Source organism: Lucilia cuprina, chromosome 2, assembly GCF_022045245.1.
Source record: "Lucilia cuprina isolate Lc7/37 chromosome 2, ASM2204524v1, whole genome shotgun sequence".
Taxonomy (NCBI): Eukaryota; Metazoa; Arthropoda; class Insecta; order Diptera; family Calliphoridae; genus Lucilia; species Lucilia cuprina.
In genome coordinates, this window is record NC_060950.1 from 33,446,053 (window position 1) to 33,469,851 (window position 23,799).

Here is a 23,799-nt window from a genome sequence, read left to right on the forward strand (position 1 = left end):
CTAATATATTTCATAAAGGTGTTTGGAACTTAAAGATTTGCATAAGAAGATCAAAAAGTTGCTTAAGTTTTGAACGGCTATTTATGGAGTTAATTCAGTTATTATTTTCTTGTAACTCACAGAGAAATGGAAATAAACTTTTGTTATTATTATAATGTAGACACGTATTATGTTATGGTTTTATTATCAATTATATAATTTTAAATAAATCAATTAAAATAGAAAATATAGCAATTTGTATACAATGCCAAAAAACTTAGGTTTCATACATTATTGTAGTTTGAACTTTTTATACAATTTTTTTCTCAATATGAAATTTAATTTACAAACAAAACAACATAATTATAAATAAAATTATTTGTGTGCAGTAACATGATAAGCCACCATAATTTCCAAAAAATGTATCTCTCGAGTTTTTGACCAATATAATTTTTTCATAGTGTAATAGTACTTGTCTTATCTTGTTTTATCACAACAACATAAAAATTATCAATTCCGCTCTTTATCATTATAAAAATGTGGCATATCAAGTTAATGAAATAAAATTTCTTACAAACAATTTAAATAGAAAAAGAAGCATAACCTTTATATTGCCAAATTAACATAAAACGTTAAATGTCCTTTTAGGGACTATCTATTGCACATAACATCAAAATGTGGTGGCTTATTGAGTTACTGCAATAAGCCCTTCAATTGTTGTTTTTATACCCTACTGTCTGTTGTAGACACAATAGGGCATAAACAAGTTGTAATTTACCCTAACTCTCATATAAACTCCCCTTCGTAATTTGCTAAAAAAACGTCATTTTAAACATGTTTTATAAGAATAAAAGGATTATTTTTAAAATTTCATGAGTATGTGTACTTTTAATAGAAAATCAGTTTATCTGTAAGATGTATACTGTTATAATAAAATTTTAAATTAATACAAATTTTATTAAAGTTTAATTTTAAAATATTTTTATCCACATTAACGCAAGGATTGCTTTGGGTTTAAATTTTTTTAACAAACAGATAAAAATGTTGAAAAGTAAAAGATTTTTGTTTTAAGTTTTCTCAAAGATTTATGTCTGTCTATGAACATATCTAAAATTCCTTTCTATTATCTAATTGCTACATACTATTTATATACATACGCAATTGTTCCTTTGGGTAATAAAATTTAAATAAGATTTTAATTAGTAATATTTTCAACAAGCATATTTTCTTGCTTATCTATACTTTTATTATAATTTCATATTTTAATTTAACATAGAAAAAACTAATTGGGTTTATTCCCCAAAAACTTTCGTAAATAAATTCTAGATTTTAATTGTTTAATTTGTATTGTTTCTTTCATTTCAATATTTTCAACTTGCTTTTTTATTGTAGACTTTTTCTTGGTTTAGTTTTTAATCTGTTTATCATTTGTTGAGCATAATGGTTTTTTTAGTTTTCCGTTAACAATTTTTACCATACTAAAAAAGTACTAAAAGAAAAGTATAAGTGGCAAAACAGCATATTGCTTGAGTGACTGACTGATCGTAACGACGAACGTTGACAATGATACTACGACCATAAAATGTAAAAAGTGCCTTGTGATGAAGAAATTTATTGAATAGCAATTTTAACGCTTCAACCACTAACAAACTTAATTAATTTGCCATTCATGCATTTTAGTTTGAAGAACTAAAGCTTAATTGCTGTTAGTTGTTGCTAGTCCCATTTCATCGTCGTCTCACTCACCCCTTATTCATTCATGGTCTTTGTCTTTTTTCCTGTTGTTAGTTTTTATGTTGGTATTTATATTGTTGTTAAAGTGCTTGTAGTTGTTCTTGTATTTCATGTACTATTTTTTTACTACATAGTTTATATTTTATTCTCATTCATCCTTTTCTTATGTTCATTTCCTCTCGCAGCACAGCTGTGCTGTTTTACTGTAATTCTTAGCTTATCTGATTAACGTTATTCCTTACTATATTTGCGTCCTTGTTTTCTATATTCAAGTAAATATATTTTTATGGTAAGTAATGAAGTATACTGTAAAAAAGCATCGTAATGTAATGAACAGTGGTTTTAAAGGAATAACGAATCTATACTAGAACTGAACTAGAACTGAACTAGAACTGAACTAGAACTGAACTAGAACTGAACTAGAACTGAACTAGAACTGAACTAGAACTGAACTAGAACTGAACTAGAACTGAACTAGAACTGAACTAGAACTGAACTAGAACTGAACTAGAACTGAACTAGAACTGAACTAGAACTGAACTAGAACTGAACTAGAACTGAACTAGAACTGAACTAGAACTGAACTAGAACTGAACTAGAACTGAACTAAAGCTAACTTAGAACATATTCAGAACTAAACTTTTGTTCTAAAGTAAATTCAAAATATTTTTATCAATATTTTATCCTTTTAATCCAATGTAAGCCATTATTAACAAAAATCATTGTAAAAACTGGTATTAATACGGAAAAATAAAAAAAAGCTAGGAAATGAGCATATGCAGCCAAAGGCAGTGGAGCTTTCATAAGTCCCGAGATTCGATATGATTTCTTTGTATGTATGTGTGTCATTATTTTCTACTTGATTTTTTTTAATGTCTTCAGTTTGTCCAAGAAGAAAAAGGATATTAAGACATTAAAAAACTAGCTCCAATAAGAATAATGTTTTATTTATTTTTTCTTTCCTATCCATTGTTATTTATGAGCCAGCTGCATTCTATAATACGCAATAAAATTCTCATCAGGATGTCGGTAAATTCGAGTTTTTATGTGTCGGATAATCACTCTGTATATTTATTACTTAATGGTCTTATGGTCCTTGTTGAATTGATGTTAAATGCTTTTCTAGCACCTTTCGTATTTATGTACCTTTAACAGGAAAAAATACTATTGATGTATTAAACGCTGCACTATGGCTTAAAAACAATTTTTTAAATAAAAATTTTTACTTATATTAAAAAAATGTGTAAATAAATAAGTAAATAGAATGAATATATGAATAATATTATTAAACCGAAAAGTAAAAATTACATACATGTATAAATATTTAGTATTTACAATGATTAGTAGTTTTTTACAGTTTCAACACTCTAAGAACCATAGTGCAGTGTAAGTTAAGTTGTTTTTTACATTAATATATTTTTTTCTCTAAAAGTTTACATTGTGTAATTAGTGTTTGTTTTTCCACTTTATTTCCTTTAATACTATTATCATGTTTGTGCTTTGTCTTAATTGTTTTTATAACATCCGTTTTTTGTTCTATTCAGTAGAGTAATAAAAAACTTTTAAAACTTTTGTTTTGTATGGTTTTTTTTTTGGCTTACCTTTTTAAAATAGTCAGTTTTACTTTAAAAATTGTTTAATTACACATTTTCCTATTGATTAGTTTTGTCATTATTGACAATATTTAAACAATTAGTGCATACAAATAAAAAACAAAAAAAATAAAAATAAAAATGTCATTAAATAGAAAACTTTATAGAATATTTTACTAAAGGAACATTTTTAAACAATATGACGGCATAGACATTTATCAATAGTTAACAGAACAAATTTTCACAAATAATTATTATTCAAATTAAATATTTGGAAGTAATTGTTTTAAAAACCTTAGATCTCATGAATTTACTTGGCGTTAATCTCAAACACATTCCAAATAGATTTAAAAAAAAATTCCAAACAATTATTGAAAAAAATTTAATATTTACTGTCACATTGAACTTATTTGCAATCTGTCTGTGTTTTTTGTCACCAATGAAATAATGTCAATAATGTACTTAACAAATATGAAATTTATTGCCTGTAATATGCGACTAAATTAAACTTTACATCAATGTGTTATGACAAATTAATAGTTATGACAACATAATTAATTTTATTATATAAAAGATATCCTATATATAGAACGAAATGTTTACATTTTTGAATACTTGTGCAAAATTTGATCATGATTGCTGCATAATCAACATATTTATTAATATACGCTTAGACTGTATCGTGGATTTACCCATTTTGGTTTTCAACATTTCTTATCAATAACAAATATTTTATCTTCGAAATTTTTTGTCCGATTTTTATAAAATTTGACAGACTTATTTTAGTTCCGATAAAACTTGCTTATGTCGGAGTAGGGTCCGATTCTAATAAAATTAAGTAGGGAGATTCCGATAAAGCTTATAGTAATTAAGCATCAACTAAAAATATTTGTGCAAAATTTAAATTCTAATATATTCTAATTAAATCTAATAAGGACCCAGAATATATATGTTTATGGGTCTTAGACTTACAATTTCATTTGTTACAAATGGAATAACAAAAACAATATACCCCCTATCTTTTTTTTTGATGGTGGATAATAATGCATTCCAATGCTTTCAAATATTTATTATATAATCAAATAATAAATTTATTATATATTATAATAACATTTATACTAATTCATATTTTTGTCATAAATATTATCAAAAAACAATATGCAATTTTATTCACCTTTAAACCTTATAAAACTGATATCAATATGAACGAAATTTCAAATTAAATTCCAAGACATATAATGCTTAATTATTTTTGTTTATACTTGTTCCCCCTAAGCAGACAATCGAAAAAAAGTAATAAAAATAGATTAATAACTTTTGTAAAAAAAATTAAAATTTTTGTGCAGAATTTTCTGGTATAAAAACAAGAATCTTTTTCATAACTTTATGCAGTAACAAACTGAAAATTTAAAATAAAACAGCACAAATATGGCAAAATTATTTGTAAGTAAAAATAAACTTTTTTGGCTTAAGAAAATGTATTTTTATTATTTTCAAAATATTTTTCTATTTCAGATTATTGTTCTTTTCACTATAATTGCCGTTGCTTTAGCTCAACACGGCTATGGTGCCGGTGGCCATGGCCAACAAGGTTATGGTAGCCAACAAGGTAGTCATGCACCCCAAGGTGGACATGTTGGCCATGTAGGTCGCGGTGAACAAGGTTTTAGTGGTCATGTTCATGAACAACAAGCTGGACATCATCATGAAGCTGGCCATCGCGAGCAAGCTGGTCATCATGAACAAGCTGGTCATCAAGTTCATGGTCAGAGTCATGGTTACAAAAGTCATGGTTATTAAGTATATTTTTTTGATTAATAGTAACAAGTTACAATTTAAACAGAAAAGTTAATAAAAGAAAATTCGTTTAAAACAATAAAATATATTTATTATATTCTTTCTGATCACGATTGAAAGTTTTGAGAAAGTATGGTTGAAAAAAATAAAATTAAATTCGTTTAAAGCAATATAATACATTTATTATATTCTTTCTGATCACGAGTGAAAGCTTTGAGAGAGTTTAGTTGAAAAAAAATTAACATTTAAAAAAATTACTTTATTTTGTATAATGAAGATTTTCTTATTTCATTTATAAGTTCATAGTTTTACTTTACTGTTTAGTTATAAAGCAAAAATATAATACAATTTTATATTATGTATAATATTATTTCCTTATTAATTTTCTCAGTATTTGTTTTCAAAGAAGCGTGAGATTCATAATATTCAATTCCAATTTGCGTAAACATAAACAATTTTTTACAATAAAGGTACAGAAGACTCTTTGAAAGCAAAAAAATAAATAAAAATGTTTTTCTCCAAAAAGATGTATGTTACTAAACACATACACCATCATAACGTAAATTACGAAAACGGAGAATAAGTTTTATATAGAAACTTATATCTTAGAAGTTTAATGTGGTCTTGATTCAGTAATAGTCTATAGTATTTAGAGTAGCAAATCGTCATATGAAATCCAAAAGGCTCTAAGTAACGAAAAAGTCAAAATCGTTTGTTCGATGATTATGATGCTCCGTATCAAAATACATGTTCCTGTCAAATTTTATACTCCTGCCATTAAAATCAGCGTCTCTACCAACGATATTCTAAAGGATTATGTTCTAAAATTTCCTTAAAATTCATGAAAATTTTAAAATTCTTTTGATTTTTTAACTTCGAAATTGTAAAATATAAGTTGGCATTAAATAAAACGAAAATGACACTTCTAGCGAATCCTTGCGATTTAGAGATTACTTTAACAGCTTTAGAATTTTTTCAAAGAAAAAGGCCTTCCATGTTTCGGCTTATTTAAACAACAAAAACCGATTGGAATTTAGTTAAATTTAATTATTTTTAATTTTGGTTTTCAGAAAAAAACTAATTCTCAAGGGCGTAAGTTTCATATCTCCGTAAGTAAAACGAAAACCGCAAATTTTTCTTCAAATACTTATTTCTTAATAAAAAAAATAAGCTTAACTTAAGAAAATGTTGAACATTTTTAGTTTATTTATCACTTTAGAAGGTTTTTTACATCTCCTGAAAATTTTTTCAATTTAACTTAACCCGATTTGATTTCATATGAAGAAACACAGTTTTAAAAAAAGTGATTTTTGTCGAATTTTATTTAAATTTCATAATTTTTGAACGTTTTAGATAAAAAGATTTTGTGCAATATGGAGCCAATTGTTCCAAAAAATATTTCTAGTTTTTGTCAATTTTCATCTCTATACTTTTGATGTTGAGCCATGAAGTATTTTTTTTTAGAGAGAGAATTTTGTTCTTACAAAACAAAATTTCGCTGTACTTGTGTTATAAAGACAGTTATGACTGTTAAGGTAATTTTCTGAACGAGACCTTATATAGGGTATAGTGTCAATCATGGACCGATCTTTATATAATTAGGTTAAGAGATTTTTGTTGTTATACAACTTGTTTATATCATTTCATTTCATGTCATTTTCTAATAAATTCGGTCCGATCATTATACGATTTGGTATATTTATGCCGAATTTCGTCGCTATACTAATATTAACAAGTTAGTTATGAGCATTAGTGTCCTAATTATGGAGGTAGAACCGATGATACAATAGCCTTCGTTAATAGCAATACAATTTGTTTAAAAATTTATCACGCTTACTATATACCTAATTTAATTATTTAAAACAGTATTTTGAGTGGTATCTTGCATAGAATCTAGACGAAATCATGGACTGATATTGTCTCTGTATAGCTCCTCGTGATTTCAACAGATAAACGTTATGGCTCGGTAATCTTAGAATTTAATTTAATAATGAATATATATAATTTTGTGGATTTAAATCTTATTTATCGTTGTTTTACAAACTGAATGACAGTGATTAAAACAAAAATAAGATATGATCTATTTAATTGCTATCTACAATTTTGAAAAAAATTTTGAGCATTAAAGAGATTTTTAGAAATGCAACATATAGGGAGTAGGATCAATTACAAAACAATATTCATAAAATTTAAAAATATAGGATACATATAAAAGCATTATATTTTATTGTATTTTTTAGTTAGTTTGAAAAGAAGATGTATGTTCATCAAATCAAAAGAAATATACCTAGGCCTCTATTGGGATTATTATTAAACTGATTAAAACGTATGAGAAAAAATCAAAAATTTATTTATTATTTTTTTTCACAGAAGACTCTAATAGAGCATGGTAATATAGCAAAGACTTTATCTAAGCTGTTTTAATTTTTCAAACATTTTTAATTATTTTTTCATTTCATTCAAATAGATTTTTTGAGTTGGTTTAATTGACACGAAATTGACCATATGTATGTATGCCATTATTAGTTGTGTATGCAATATTGAATCGCAATTACTCTTAATTTATTTAATTTTAATTAACATTTTTAGTAAAGCTGAATTTTGATTTTTTTTTAAACTCAAGAAAGGCCACTTTTTTCATATAAACGCTATTTCACACTTTGACGAAGATGCGAGGTCTCTTTGTTCTTATTAAATAATATTTTCTTGGAATAATTAAACTAAGTGAAACGTATGAGGAAAATCCGTAAAATAATACCACAAAACATTTTTTTTACAGATAATATACAGAAGACTCTAATAAAACATATTGAAATATAGCTAATCTTTTTATTAATATACTTCTTTAAAGATTAGTTTAATTTTGCATTATATTATATATAATTAGGTTTTTATATTATTCAAGAGCCAGTATATTTAGATGTATGTATGTATGTTACACGATTTTAAATGGAATACTGTATTATTTATTGTTTTCATTAAAACCATAAACAATTTTAAAGTACATAATTCCGTAAATAATGAACTTAAACTATTTTTTAATAACTAAAAGCAAAAAATAATCACATAAAAATATTTAATAAATGTACATATGATTGTAAAATTCCATACTTGTAAAAATAATTTAAATAAAAGCTTTACTCTTAATCTGATTTCTATGTTAAATCAATACATGTGTGTGTATATATAATTTCGGTCATCCTAAAAAATAATAATGAACAAGCGTATGTTTACTCGTACACAGATATGTTTGTCCATTTTTATGTTTGGATTATTTTTGATCTCAATTTTAATCGCATAAAATAGGTTTACTGATAAGGGATTAATTATACTATTCTGTAAGTGTAGTATGTATGTATGTTTACTTAATTGTTTAATCAACTCTATTTAATTGAGAGATTCATAGAACTTAAACTAAAAGTTTTTGTTTTATTTGAACTTTTTAATTTTTAGTATAAATACTCATTGTGTTAGAATTTGAAATTAATATAAAGTTTTTAATTAAACAAGTGACAAGTAAAACAAATTATTAATTAAATATTTAAATAAACAATAAAATGGCAAAACTTATGGTAAATATTTAAAAATTCGTAATTAAATTAAAAAAAAAATATTTTATTAAAACTAATTTAATGTTTGTAATTTATTATTACAGATTGTTTTAGTGGCGTTATTTGGCATTGCTTTGGCCTATCCCGGTGGTTATGGTGGCGGCTATGGTAATGGTGGCCATACTCCTCAAGTAGGTGGTGGATATGGTGGTGGTCATGGTGTCGGTGGTGGCCATGGTGTTGGTGGTGGTCATGGTGTTGGTGGTGGCCATGGTGTTGGTGGTGGTCATGGTGGCTTCGGAGGACATCAAGGTGGACACCAAGGTGGTTTTGGTGGACAACAAGGTGGTTTTGGTGGACAACAAGGTGGTTTGGGAGGACACCAGGGAGGATTGGGTGGTCACCAAGGCGGTTTCGGTGGACAGCAAGGTGGTTATGGTGGTTCTCAAGGTGGTTATGGTGGTCACCATGGTGGTTTGGGAGGTCACCATGGTGGTTTGGGAGGTCACCAAGGCGGTTATGGTGGTTCTCAAGGTGGTTATGGTGGCGGTCATGGTGGACATGGCAGTCACGGCGGTCATGGTGGTTATGGCAAACATGGATATTAAAGATTGTGATTTGTTAAACATTTAGATTAAGGTATTACTAAGTAAATAAAACGGAAAAAATTAAAATAATATAGTTGTGTTGTTATATTACTTTTAATCCTTTCACGCACAAAACTAATCCGCTGGACTTTTAATGGATATGACTTCACCACTTTATTTTGACGTATATCGATAATTTTTAATGAAAAATGGAAAAAGTGTTTCCGAAGGATATCACAGGATATTATCCTTTTTAGCATGTAGTGACATCAAATTCTCAAAATAATGTATGATTCTTAAGAAATTACCATTTACTGCAGCTGTAAACGCAAAATAACGCTCTAAATCGGAAAAAAATTTAAAAATATTTTTGACTTCGGTGTCCCGTATACGTGAAAGAGTTAAGAGAAAACCTTTTGTTTGACTAATTCTATTAATAATATAAAATTTGTTCTATTTATTAATGAACTAAATTATAAAGTAGTTTATTAATAATTTTTTGTAAATATTGGGTTTTATCATAAATAATTTTGCTTCTATTTCTTCAATGCTAAATGCAATAAACATTAAACTATGGATATTTATTCAAACATATACATACGTATGTAAGTATAAACGACCCTGTAGAGATCAACACACACAACGGATGAACAAGAGGTAAGGGCGTCTTTAAAAAATTCTATTAAATTTTTATTCTATCCACTTTCATTCTCAGCGTCATGTTTTAAAGTTAATAACATTCCTATGAATATGTAAGTATGTATTTATAAATGTAAATGAAGTAGCAAAAAGGAAGAGAACTTTTATATTTGTATTTGTATGTATTGTTTACATTTACATACTTATGAGGAAAACTATTTATACAAAAGAATGCTAATTATGCATAAATAATTTAATTTCAACAAATATAATTGGAACGATGATAAAACTAATACACATCCGTGCTTTAATATAGAGTATAATATAAAGCTATCAAAGAATAAATATATATGTATGTAAATAGTGCGTATATTTTTACAAATTAAAATATAATATCGTTTGATGCAAAGGATTATAATGACTCAGACTTAAGTATTCGATAATTTGTGTGATAATTATAATAAATGTAATTAAAACACAACATTTGCATAGAAAAAGTAACTAGGTGCGCTTCTAAACAGTTGATTATACTATATTACTCTAAGTATGAATCATTACTTCATTGGTTTCATTAACAAATATAAAGGAAATTTACCTTAAATTTTAAAGCAATCCTAATAATCAATATACAAATATGTGCATAAATACATAATTTATTTACGCATAAAATCCATCAAAATTAATTATGTTGAAAATTTTTGTTTACATTTTTCAATATATTATAGTTTTATTGAAATAATTCATATGTGGGGAAAATATACATATGTATGGAGGAGCTACATACATATGTGAGTGTTGCTAACATATACATACACGTACATATATTTACATACATACAATCGAGCCAATATTATTTAAAAATCTCATAAATCTTTAAATTAAATACCACTACAATGTAAAATATTGGTTTATAACTCAGATTTTGGTCCTTTACGCATAAAATAATAAATATCAACAATTAAATTTAATGAAAAATTACAAGTCATACTTAGTTTCATTGCATCTTATGCACTCTACATATTTTTTAGATTTATTAAAATGAAATTTTTATGATTTTCAGATAAATTTTATTAAAAATTATTCTTTACATGGTAATTAAATTTTTTTTATCAAATTTTGCACCTTTTTAACATTTTGACATATTGTCAAAATATTCCAGGAGAATATTGGATTATTAAGCGATTTTATTGAATTTTACTCAAAAAGTTATTCAGAGTCTCATAGCATGTATACAAAGGACCAATTTGCTGAAAAATCTAGTATGCGGATCATATACGGTGTACATATTACATAAAATACAAACAATTTATATGAACGTGCAAATGAACAAAAAATACTTATGAGCATTATACGATATTATTCCATTACGCTACACAAAAATGTTCAATTCAATAAAATAAATATGTAAACTCGTGCATATAAAAATTTATATGTTCATATAGTGAAAATCTTTATAAAACATAATAATCTGAAATAATACCATATGAATTAACGGTTATTGCACAAAACTTACAAATGAAACAAATAAATATTGTGTACATGCAAATTATTACCACAAAAGGATAAAATTGGTAAACATCTACGTACATGCACGCATTCATATTGTAAAGTTATACATGTTATGTACTAATATGTATAAGTACTATGAATATACAAATTATATTAAAATAATACTATTATTATGCACATTAGAACTGCACTTAAAAAATGTTTGAAATTATTTGGATAGATAGCAATTTGCTACTAATAATTTGCTATTACTTAATTTTCCATACATAGGAATTTTTGTACTAAGTAATTCATATGTTTACATAACTTCAGTAGTTTCATAGATAAACGAATTTTGGAAATAATGCATATGGAAGCCCATTTTCTCATTTTTCGTTGCCACCTGAAATGCGGTTGTCCTACTGCGTTATTGTTATTTGTACATTGTTTTATTTAAAAAAAATTAATTTTTATTGCATATTTTGATTTGTTTTTTTTTTCAAATGAATACACAAATACACAAAGCGAAAACAACTAGGAATGATATATTCGCCTATGACGAATTGTAAATACCCTCCGTTTGAAACCAGCTTTCTTAAAAACCCATCTAAATATTTTTAGATATTTTAGAAATCATTTAAACATTTTTATTATATGTGTAGATGGAACTAATTTTGATCAGGTTGGTAACTAATATAAGGAACTTTTTTTTTGAAAAATGTGACTAATTATAAGATCCGAACAAAATTTCACAGAATGATTAATTCATGCCAGGCAGACGGACGGACATAGCTAATTCGAATTTTATAATGATGAATAGTGGTGAAGGGTGAAAAAATATATTTTTTTTAAATGTTGTATTTTTTAAGGAATTAGGTTTAAATTTTAAACAACAAATTTTGTTACTTCTTTATTTTATTTTTAAGTTATGCAAAGCTTTGTACTAAAAAATTTATTGGTTGCAATTAAAATTTATAGTATAAAATGGAGTTTTTTACAATATTAACATAAAATAAATTTTTATTAAATGAATTGATTTTATTGGTATTTATTGCATATACTTTGTCTGTAGGATGGCAATTCAATATATTCTGAGACATTAGAATTTGATGTAGTACATATAAACAGTATCAAAAATACATGATACATTAATCTATGCATGAGGTTTATGGAGTTGTTTTTGATTAAATTAAACACATATTTCTTTAGTCTACATTTGATCTTACATTCTTTTCATGAAATAGCTTTGCATAAATCGAAAAACTTTCTTCAATTCTAGTCCATATAAAAAGAACCTGGTCTTTATGACAAAATAGTTGTCATCATACCATACATAAACTGAGTCAGTCTAATATATATTAATTGGTTAAAATGAAACAATATTATTTTGTTTAATAGCCAAAATTCGATTTGCATATTATTTAAAATAAAAGCCTTACATTATGTTATATCCCAAGCTAAACATTAATAGTTTCACATTTGAATCCAATTAAAATTAGTGTTAAAAATCATGAAACCACATTTTAAATAATTTATTGAAAAGAAAACAATTTTGTTGATAGGATTTATTCAATACATATATTTATGTGTATGTGTTGACGTTTTAGATGATGGTAAAATAAAACTCAGATATATAATATACATAACATATCGACATTAGACTAAATCACGGAGTATGTTTTGTTATCACCTATATATTGATATTGATTTTCTCACATCATGTGTAACAATTCGCAATATACCTCAATGAAATCAAAAGTATATGTATATTCTGTGTCCTTGTAAGATTTAATTACGATCTAATTACACCGTTCGACTAAAAGAGAAAAAATTGGTTATACCAGAACCGTATTATGTACATCTGATCCTATAAATTTATGGGAAAAATTTTCGTTTTTAGTTTTTCATTCCGTGATGCTGTGTCCTTTCAAAAGGACTTCAAAGTTTTAAAAAGTAAATTTTTCAAAAAATATTTTAAAATACTTTTACTAATCAAACAATGTCAAATTTGCTACCATGCCAACAAGAAGAAATGCGAAATATATTGTATAATTTTCATTTTATACCGTTAGAATGAAAATCTCGCAAAACCGTCTTTTAAAATTCTTATCCTTAAAAATCTATTAAAATTTTCAATATTATTTTTTCAAAAAATTATTGAAAGATTTGTTTATACATCATTGATCCTGATAGAATAAACTAAAAATAACACCAAATATTTTACAACATTTTTTGTTAGCTTGACATCAAATTTGCATTGTTAGATCATTAGAAGTATTTTAAAACATTTTTTGAAAAATATACTTCTTAAAACTTTGAAGTCCTTTAAAAAGGACACAGGATCACGAAATGAAAAACTAACGCAGCAGTATTTCTCCATTGAGTATATAGTTTCATACATATATCATCCGGTTCGTGTCTAATTTTGAGTATCTGACGGTGTTATGCATTCACAAAAAAATGAAATAGGAATATGAAAACTATTTTTTATTGATCGGAAAATTTTGGTATTAAAAATGAGCAAAATCGGTTCACACTTTCCCTTAACTACTCCCCATATAAGGATCACATCATAAAAAGATTTAAACACTCATTATTTCCTTCACACCAAAAAATAAATGATGTCATACTTTACGAACTACATCTTAATCACATCTAAAAATGCGATTACATATTATTCACTTTTATAAACCAAATATTTCCTTAGAAATAACAAGTAAGAGTGTTATATTCGGCCATGCCGAATCTTTTATATATCCACCATCAAATCATTCATGTTCATGTAGAATTTTACTGATGTACTCACATTTTTGAGTCAGTAATAAGTCTTAAAATCATTTTCAGAAGGGGACCTTGGTAGGTTCAATTATGGACCCATTCTCATTAAATTCAAGAAAATGATTTTAGTTCCTATAAAACTTTTTTATGTCGAATTTTATTGCTTTATATATATGTTATGAGCAGATATGAGCATTAAAGTCAAGGCGACCTTATATGGGACATAAGGATTATAAGGATCGATCCTTATAAAAATTGATAGGGAGATTTTGGCTCGCACGAAACTTGTTTATGTAGAATTTTGTAGTAATGAGCGATGAATTCATTGCCTAAAGGGGACCTTATTTGGGGGGTCAGACAATAATGGACCCATCCTTATAAAATTTAAGAAAATGATTTTAGTTGCTATAAAACTTTTGTATGTCGAATATTATTGTTATATATATGCTTCTTAAGGTAGATATGAGCATTAAAATCGTTTTCTGAAAGGGACCTTATAGGTGGGATAGGGTCAATTATAGACTAATCCTTATAAAATTCTGAAAAGAGATTTAAGTTTCCGTAAAACATATTTGTGCCGAATTTCACTGCTATTGATGCTTCTCTTAACCAGTTATGGGCGATAGAGTAATTTTCCGAAGGGGACTTTATATGGGGGGTAGGGTCAATTATGGACCGATCCTTATAAAATTCTACGAAGAGATTTATGTCACCATAAAACATGTTTGTGTCGAATTACACCGCTATTGATGCTTCTGTTAGTCAGTTGTGAGCGATAAAGTCATTTTCTGAAGGGGACTTTATATGGGGGGTAGGGTCAATTATTGACCGATCCTTATAAAATTCTACGAAAAGATTTATGTCCCCATAAAACATGTTTGTGCCGAATTATACCGCTATTGATGCTTTTGTTAGTAAGTTATGGGCGATAATGTCATTTTCTAAGGGGGACCTTATATGGGGGCTAGGCGAAATTGTGGACCGATATTACCCATTTTCAATACCAAACAAACTGAATCAACTATAAGTAACAGTGCAAAATTTCAGCTCGCTAGCTACTTCTGTTTGGACTCTATCGTGTTTTCAACAGACAGACAGACAGACGGACAGGCGGACGGACATGGCTAGATCGTCTTAGAATCTAATAAGGACCCAGAATATATATACTTTTATGGGTCTTAGATGAATATTTCAATGTGTTACAAACGGAATGACAAAAACAATATACCCCCCATCTTTTTTGATGGTGGGTATAAAAATCCAGTTAAAAGCGCTACAACGATTGGTCAATATATATTTTTTGTTGCAAGAACATAATAAAGCACTTTGAAAATATACTAGAACTTGTATTTTTGATAGCAAAAAATTTACAATTATTGTTAAGCAATTATTTGATTAACAAAAATTTTTTGCATTTTAATTGTGATATCCATCAATTGACATTCTATAGTTATCTTACCTTATACGATAATTAGTCATATTTTATGTGCAAATTTGAAAAATCCAATTTTTGAGAATTTTATTCAAAATTATATTTCTGTGGCTTATCGAGTTACTGCAATAAGCTCTTTATATGTATTTTCTTGAAATGATATCCCATATTGTTAGTTTGTGGTATAATAATATACCTGTCTATAATACAATAATTGGTTATGACCACTTTGCTAGTAAAATTAATTTAAAATATAATTTTTTTTAATTGTATTATGATTGACAAGTAAATAAATACTTGTTTACTATTTAATTAAATAAATATTTGGAAACTTTGTTGTTTTATTAAGATTTAATCTAGAATAAATTAAAAAACTAACATACTTTTGGTTTTATACACAAATGAATAAATAATATATATTTTTACTTTAAATCTTATTATATAAATTAAATAAAATTAGAATCTTATAATAAATTTATGTATATTGAGGCTTGAGGTTAATTAAATATATTTATTTGGTGTTTGATAGTTTATTAAAAATATCATGTTAATTAAACTTTCGTTTCAACATGTTCTTTGGAAATTTGTTTTTCATATTAGGTCAAGAGACGAAATAAAATCAAATAAAAGACAATACGTGCAGCCAGAAGATACGTCGCCGGCAGAGTACTTTTCCTCTGGATTTTAATCAAACAAAGATGGTCACTGTTATATCATTACTCGATTGAGTATGATATAATAACAAGTTAGAGTGCTATATTCGGCTATTCCGAATCTTAAATACCCTCCACCAGAAAGCTATTACTATTAAAACCCATTTAATTATCTAGATAACTTGGCAAAATTTTTGCTTCCGTATTAAGGGTACTAACATTTATGCATATGTCAAACTTATTTTAATTATGTCGAGAAAAATGTATATTAATAGGCCAGTTTGGAAACATTTTAATGTAATGATTTATTTGTACGCAGAACATGTAAATTTTGAATTTTATCTGGATATAATAATTTAATTACGAATTAAGTGATTTTCAGATGTAGGTATTGGGAGCTAAGACAACCTATGGACCGATCTGGAAAAAAGTCCGTAGAATGATTTATATGAATGATTTATTAAATGGACTTTATATGTATAGGAGCTATGAACATACACAAAACATATTTGTGTCGAATTTTATCAAGATCTTCTTATTTGATAATGAAATATGTGTGTTTAAGTGATTTTTTTGAAGTGGACCTTAAGTATATATCAGCTATTACCATATGGGTCAAAATGCGTGTGGTGAACTACCACGTATTATTCAAAGAAATATGCACTAATTTTCGTAAGTGGACCCTCTATGGGAGCCTATCTGGAAAAAAAATCGTAGGGTGATTCATATGAAGACAAAATATATTCGTGCCGAATTTTATTAAGATAACTTTATTTGGCAATTAAATATGTGCATTAAAGTGATTTTTGAAAGTGGGACTTATATGGGAGCTATGAAAAATAATGGACTGATCCGTAACAATTTGGTGAAATGATTTGAATATACACAAAACATATCTTTGTTGAATTTTATCAATGAAATATATGCGTTTAACTGATTTTCTGAATTAGATCTTATATGTGAGCTATGACTAATTATGGGCCTATCCGGAAAAAAATTAGTAGAGCAATTCATATTTAGACAAAATATATTTATGTAGAATTTTATCATGATAGCTTTATTTGGCAATGAAATATATGTTTAAGAATGACTTGTATATATACAAAACATATTTGTGTCGAGTTTTATCCCGATAGCTTCATAATTCAATGAAATATGTGCGCTTAAGTGATTTTCGGAAGTTTTGGAATTTTATCTAGGTTGCTTTATTTGGCAATAAAATATGAGCTTTTAAATGAATTTCAGAAGTGGGACTTATATGGGAGTTATGACCAATAATGGACGGATCTGTAAAAAATGTTTTTTCTATACAAAACATATCTAACTCGAATTTTATCACAATGGCGTTAGAATTCGATGAAATATGTGCGATTAGGTGAATTTCGGAAGTGGACTTTATATGGGAGCTATGATCAATTGTGGAACGACTTAGATCTACGTTGATAGTATGATTTCTGTTCATATTATATTTGCATGTATAAAATTTTGTGTTGATACCTATATATTTGAGGGAGTTATTAACGATAAACTAATTTCCGGGAATATATACTTTTGTATGGGGGCTATGACAAATATTGGATCTATTGTAAAGATTTTGAACATAGTTGATCACTGCACTGAAAAAATAATGTGTGACATTATTTTTCTGAGAAAACTTCAAAAGAAATGTTTACTTATAACTTTTTAAGTTGTGAACCGATTTTGCTGATTTTCAATCGTGATCGTGTTTTACACAGACAGACAGATGGATGGACAGACGGACATAGCTAAATTGACTCAGAATTTTATAAGGACCCATCACTTATGGTGGTGGTATAGTAAAATTTGACAAGTTTTATGTATATATAAAATATAAACGTTACATAAAAGTCGTCAAAGAGCGCCTATTTCAGTAAAGGATTCTAACGTTAGCAAATCCCATAATATATATTATTGATATTGTGATAAATTTTGTATACATGTGTATGTAATATGATGTGAATGATTTTTTTGAGGATCGTTCTATTTATGTTCCCACTAGTTGCATTAAAAACTAAATTCCTTTTGACAACAGAATTAAATCATTACCTTATTATATGTTTGATAAAGAAAATCGTTTAAAACTAAATTAATTTCAATAACTCTATTATAAGGAGGTGTTGCTAAACATTATCCTTATCATTAGTTTGCTATATATTTCAGCATCAATCGCTGTCATTTTAATTAAAATCATTATACTACACAGTACTACAATTCATGTACTTAAGAAGTCTGTCGAAGAGCATATGATATGAGATTATATTCATGTTTGTTATTATAGGTGGCACCCAACAAGGGGGGTGGAGTTAAGTGTTGCATCCGCCTTTGTTGGTCGTGAGTTTTCAATGTTTATTTAGTATTACTTATTATCATCATTATCACTTCTCACAATTTTGGTTTTTACTAAGTAAACAAAGTGATTCACTTACCGTTGCAAACAGTCTTCACGTCCTGCCAGAGCTAATTTAACAATATCCGCAAACACCGGAATTACAACCCAATCATTAGGTTTGCTAGCGGATGAGGAGGAAGCCTTTGCTGTCGTTACGGTATGCGCTGATGGTATGACGGTAAAAGAATTTAATGCATTTGTTGATGGTGTCTGTAGATGGACGTTGGGAGAGATGTTGGGTGATGTTTTTTGTGCAACATCTTCTGTGGTTTGTGGTAGTTGTAGTTGTGGTGGTGTTGGTGATGAGGACAATGGTGTTGATGCTGTTATTGCCCCCTTTGTTATTGATGATCCGTATGATGGTGATGTTGTTGCCGTTGCCAAGCCCGATTCTTCATGAGAAACCGCACTTAACACTGTTGAGGATGTTTCCGTTTCGACTTCCACTTCCGCTGTTGTTGTAGTTGTTGTATCTGTTAATGTTGTTACGTTTGTTGCCGTTGATGATGATGTCGATAATATAAGTTGGTTTGCTAATGCTAAATTTATATCAGTCTTTTGTTGTAGCATTTGTTGATGCTGCTGTTGTTGATGTTGCTGTTGTTGCCTCTGCTGTTCGTACAATTGTTGTTGATGATGGTTTTCATTTAAGACGATTGCCTGTTTATGCCACAAATTTCCATGGCCTTCGGCATGACGTTGCATACAATCCAATTGCTGACATGTCACTTGTAATTTACTCCACTGTACATGTTTTTATTGAAATGTCATTAGCATGCAAAAAAGGTGTGAAATATTGAAAAATATAATTAAATGGCAAAAATATCATATTATTAAATTAAAAAGTTAAATTGAACAGATTTTAGAATTTTCACTTGTGCGTTAGTAATTATTTTTAAATGCAATTAACAGTCATATAGACTGTTAATTGACTTTTCATTTATATTATTTAGACAGTAAATAAAACTTTGTAAAAATTTAAAATTTTTTTATGCTATGGTAGAAGAAATTTATGATAAGCATTAAAAATAATTTTATTCTTTGACCTAGATCACGCCAAATATTTTCGAAAACAGTATCTTCTTTATTACACCTTTTATTCTCCATACAACCCTAATATAAAATAGCATCATAATGAAGTTCGACATAAATACATTTTACAGACATACATATACAGTATTTGTATGTGAGGATTGGCCCACACTTGATCCTTGCCGTCATGTGAATTCTCTTTATGAGAGTCAGTTATTAAAATCAGAATTGTGATGAAATTCATTTTTAAAATGTAATCGATTTGATGTCGACAAAAACTAATTTTTGTGTTATTTAATAATAAATTTCAGCGGTTTTAAGATTTATAAAGGGATGCAGTTAAAAAATTATAATTTAAAGAAATTTAAAAGTGATACTTTTTGAAGATAGGTACATTTTGTTTGGTCCAAAAAACGTACAATTATTTAAATTTTTTGATGCGCCCCAGTTTTATTTAGAAAACTTTTAAATGATATTTTGAGCATCGTCCATGATGTGCCTTGGCAAAACGTGTTTAGATAAAAGAGACATCTCTATAACTTTCAAGCGCATTTAAAAGTTATTAATGATCCCAATCCATTGTGTTTATCATAATCTTCATTTTAATTCATTCAATGTTTATAAGTCGTTGTTTGATATATAAAACCACTAAAATAAAAAATTTAAATTTGCAAAATTTTTAGAAAGTTAAGTTAAAGCTCCTACGATTTTATATTTCCTATATAAGTGTGAATGTGCTGCGCCAAAAACTGACATTTCAAACAATTTACTTTCAAGTTTTCTAACTTTTGAAGCTGTCGTACCCATCTCCTGTTCTGGGCACATTAACTCTTTGACGTATACGGAACACCGGTGTCCAAATATTTTTTTCGATATTTCTCGCTACAGTAAATGGTTATTTTCAAAGAAATCATTTTTTTTAATTTGGTGTCACTACATGCCAAAAAGGATAATATCCTGCGATATATTTCGAAAACACTTTTCCCATTTTTCATCAAAAATGATCATTATACGTCAAAATAAAGTGCGTGGCGAAAATATATCCATAAAAAGTCCAGCGGTAAGTTTTGTGCGTGAAAGTGTTAACGAGATATATACCATACATGACATCAGCTAAATACTGTTGTCCCAATTTTTGCATTTTATTAAGGGGTGTCAGAGTGACAAATTTCAACCAAGTTCTAATATGTTATGAAATGTCATACAAGTTCTAATATGTTATGAAATGTCATAGGGATAAGCATGTAAAGAATTTATCTCCTAAGTGTCTTTAGTTAGTACAATAATGAGTAGTGTCCAAAAGTTTAAAGTTATGGAGACAAATATAAAAAAGGTGAAAAAATTAGTTAGTGACACAGGTTTTTTAATTTTGTAAATTTCTAAAACCGATTACGTATAGAAATGAAGAACTAACCAGTTTTATAATATTGCAATTTTAGGCTGGAAGTCTTGTGTATATAATCCGGTAAAAAATTTATTTAACATTTTATTTTTACCAAAGTTTATAACAATTTAGTTTGATTTCAAAGGAATTAAAAACATCGATAATTGCTCATTTATGTACCCACCCTTCACCTTTGTGAAGGAAAAAAATTTCCCAAAAAATGTCCCAATTTTTGCATTTTATTAAGGGGTGTCAGAGTGACAAATTTAAACCAAGTTCTAATATGTTCTAATATGTTATGAAATGTCATACAAGTTCTAATATGTTATGAAATGTCATAGGGATAAGCATGTAAAGAATTTATCTCCTAAGTGTCTTTAGTTAGTACAATAATGAGTAGTGTCCAAAAGTTTAAAGTTATGGAGACAAATATAAACAAGTAGGAAAGTATAGTCGGGCATGGCCGACCATATGATACCCTACACCATGAGTATATTTTTACAATTTTTACTTTTATAAAATTTTTATTTTTTGTAAAAAAACTTTTATGTTGAATATTACCATAATTCCAAAATATTTAAGCCATTTATTGATAAAAAACTAAAATTTCTAAATGAGGCTTTATATAGGTCAAATATGGGCCGATCCTCGGTAAATTTGGGAAAAGGATATATTTCTAAATAACAGTTAGTTTTGTTGAGTTTCATTGCGATACAAATGGTTACAAGTCAATTTTAGACGTTTAAGTCATTTTTTGAAGGGGGGTTTGTATGGGGCTAGGGTCAAATATAGGCCGATCCTTACGAAAATCTGCAGTATCATTTATACTTATATAAAACATATTTGTGCCAATTTTTAGAAAGATAGCAGAATATTTGACGTAATTATAGCATAAAAAGTTCAAATCGGGAGGTACGGTTGTATGGGGGCTAGGTGAAATAATGGACCGATTTCAACCATTTTCAATAGGCTTCGTCCTTGTGCCAAAAAACATGCTTGGTCCAAATTTCATCAAATTATCTTGAAAATTGCGGCCTGTACCTTGCGCACAAGGTTTACATGGACAGCCAGCCAGCCAGCCAGCCGGACAGACGGACGGACGGACGGACGGACATGTCTTAATCGACTCAAAAAATGATTCTGAATCGATCGGTATACTTTAAGGTGGGTATTGGACCAATATTTTTGTATGTTACAAACATCAGCACAAACGTATAATACCCTCCCCACTATAGTGGTGTAGGGTATAAAAAGGTGAAAAAATTAGTTAGTGACACAGGTTTTTTAATTTTGTAAATTTCTAAAACCGATTACGTATAGAAATGAAAAACTAACCAGTTTTATAATATTGCAATTTTAGGTTGGAAGTCTTGTGTATATAATCCGGTAAAAAAATTATTTAACATTTTATTTTTGCCAATGTTTATAACAATTTAGTTTGATTTCAAAGGAATTAAAAACTTCGATAATTGCTCATTTATGTACCCACCCTTCACCTTTGTGAAGGAAAAATTTTTCACGATCGATCCCTATTTGGTCATATCTCCCATATATAGATCCCCTCTCGGAAATCATTTAACCGCCCATAACTCATTACCTAAATAAGATATTTATACAAAATTTGGCGCAAATATTACGTTTACATACACTGAAAATAATCCATGCTCAACTTTACGAAAAAATTTCCTAACTTCTGTTTTCGTAATACTTACAAAAATTTCGTGTATAATACGAAATATTATTTAATAAAACCCTTTTCTATTTTTACGAAAGTACAAAAACCTTTCGTTATATTTTTTTTAAATTTTAGCGAAATTAAACATAATTATAATAATAATATTATTATTAAATAAACCTACAACATTTTTATAAAATTTAAGAAAAAGTATAATATTTTCACGAATTATTTTCATAAAAAAAATTGAAAATTCGTGTAGAGAATAATTTTGAACTAAAATTGGAAAATTTATTTTAAAATGAACAAATTGTTTGAATAAATTAATATTTCGTAAATTTTACCATATTTGTTCAAAATTCACTTTTTCAGTTTATGTAAATTAATGTTTTCAAGAATATTTTGCATTATATTGAAATATTTCGTACAATTTTGTATATATTACGAAAGAATTTCGTGGTGCGAAACAACCAACGATTCGTACAATATACGACACTTTTCTTATATATTAGGCATGTATTTTTTTCAGTGTACGTAAATGTTACCGTAAAAGTTTTTTCCGATCGGCCACAATTGGTACCGCCCATACAAAATCTCTAAAACGCACATACTTAACTTCAAATAGTGATATCCATACAAAAATTTGGATCAAATATTTCTTTTAAATACAGAAATGTATATTATTTTTTAGACATAATAGAGATTAGACTACACATTTCCTAAAGTAAAATAAAAAATGGCTTTTGAATAATATCCGATAAATAAGCACATAATTTGTTCTGAATTAATTTGTTTTGAATTAGAGAATTGTTCTTCTAATTTCATTAGACAATTAAGCAAATAATATAAATTTGCTTTAGATATTTAATAGAATAGTCTGCACATTTTCTGATATTTTTTGCTCAGTAATTTTATTCCCTTTTTCATTTTTTTATCTGAAGGAAATTATCTGAAGAAAATTATGCACAAATATTTATATATATTTATATTTTGAAATTCGTCAACTGTACCTTAAAAAGGAAATTTGAAGGAAATTTTATTTTTTTTTATAAAATTATGCACAAACCT

At 27.5% G+C, this 23,799-nt stretch overlaps 3 protein-coding genes across 6 annotated transcripts in view; 2 read left to right on the plus strand and 1 right to left on the minus strand.

Moving 5' to 3' along the window:
* The window catches only part of LOC111691225, a 519,435-nt gene that overhangs the window by 83,261 nt on the left and 412,375 nt on the right, over window positions 1-23,799 (minus strand). For all 4 annotated transcript variants that reach the window (XM_046956730.1, XM_046956727.1, XM_046956729.1 and 1 more), the window contains one exon: window positions 18,678-19,384. In XM_046956730.1, coding sequence (XP_046812686.1) covers window positions 18,678-19,384 — 707 coding nt within the window. The remainder of the gene's footprint in view (window positions 1-18,677; window positions 19,385-23,799) is intronic.
* LOC111691216 (antifungal protein-like) lies at window positions 4,588-5,186 on the plus strand. Its single transcript, XM_023453872.2, has 2 exons — window positions 4,588-4,748; window positions 4,821-5,186. The coding sequence occupies exons 1-2, from the start codon at window positions 4,734-4,736 to the stop codon at window positions 5,103-5,105; spliced, it is 300 nt and encodes a 99-aa protein (XP_023309640.2). The 5' UTR covers window positions 4,588-4,733; the 3' UTR covers window positions 5,106-5,186.
* Window positions 8,614-9,330, plus strand: LOC111691215 (glycine-rich protein DOT1-like). The gene is made up of 2 exons (XM_023453871.2): window positions 8,614-8,674; window positions 8,758-9,330. Exons 1-2 carry the CDS (start codon window positions 8,660-8,662, stop codon window positions 9,259-9,261), a joined length of 519 nt encoding a protein of 172 aa, XP_023309639.2. The 5' UTR covers window positions 8,614-8,659; the 3' UTR covers window positions 9,262-9,330.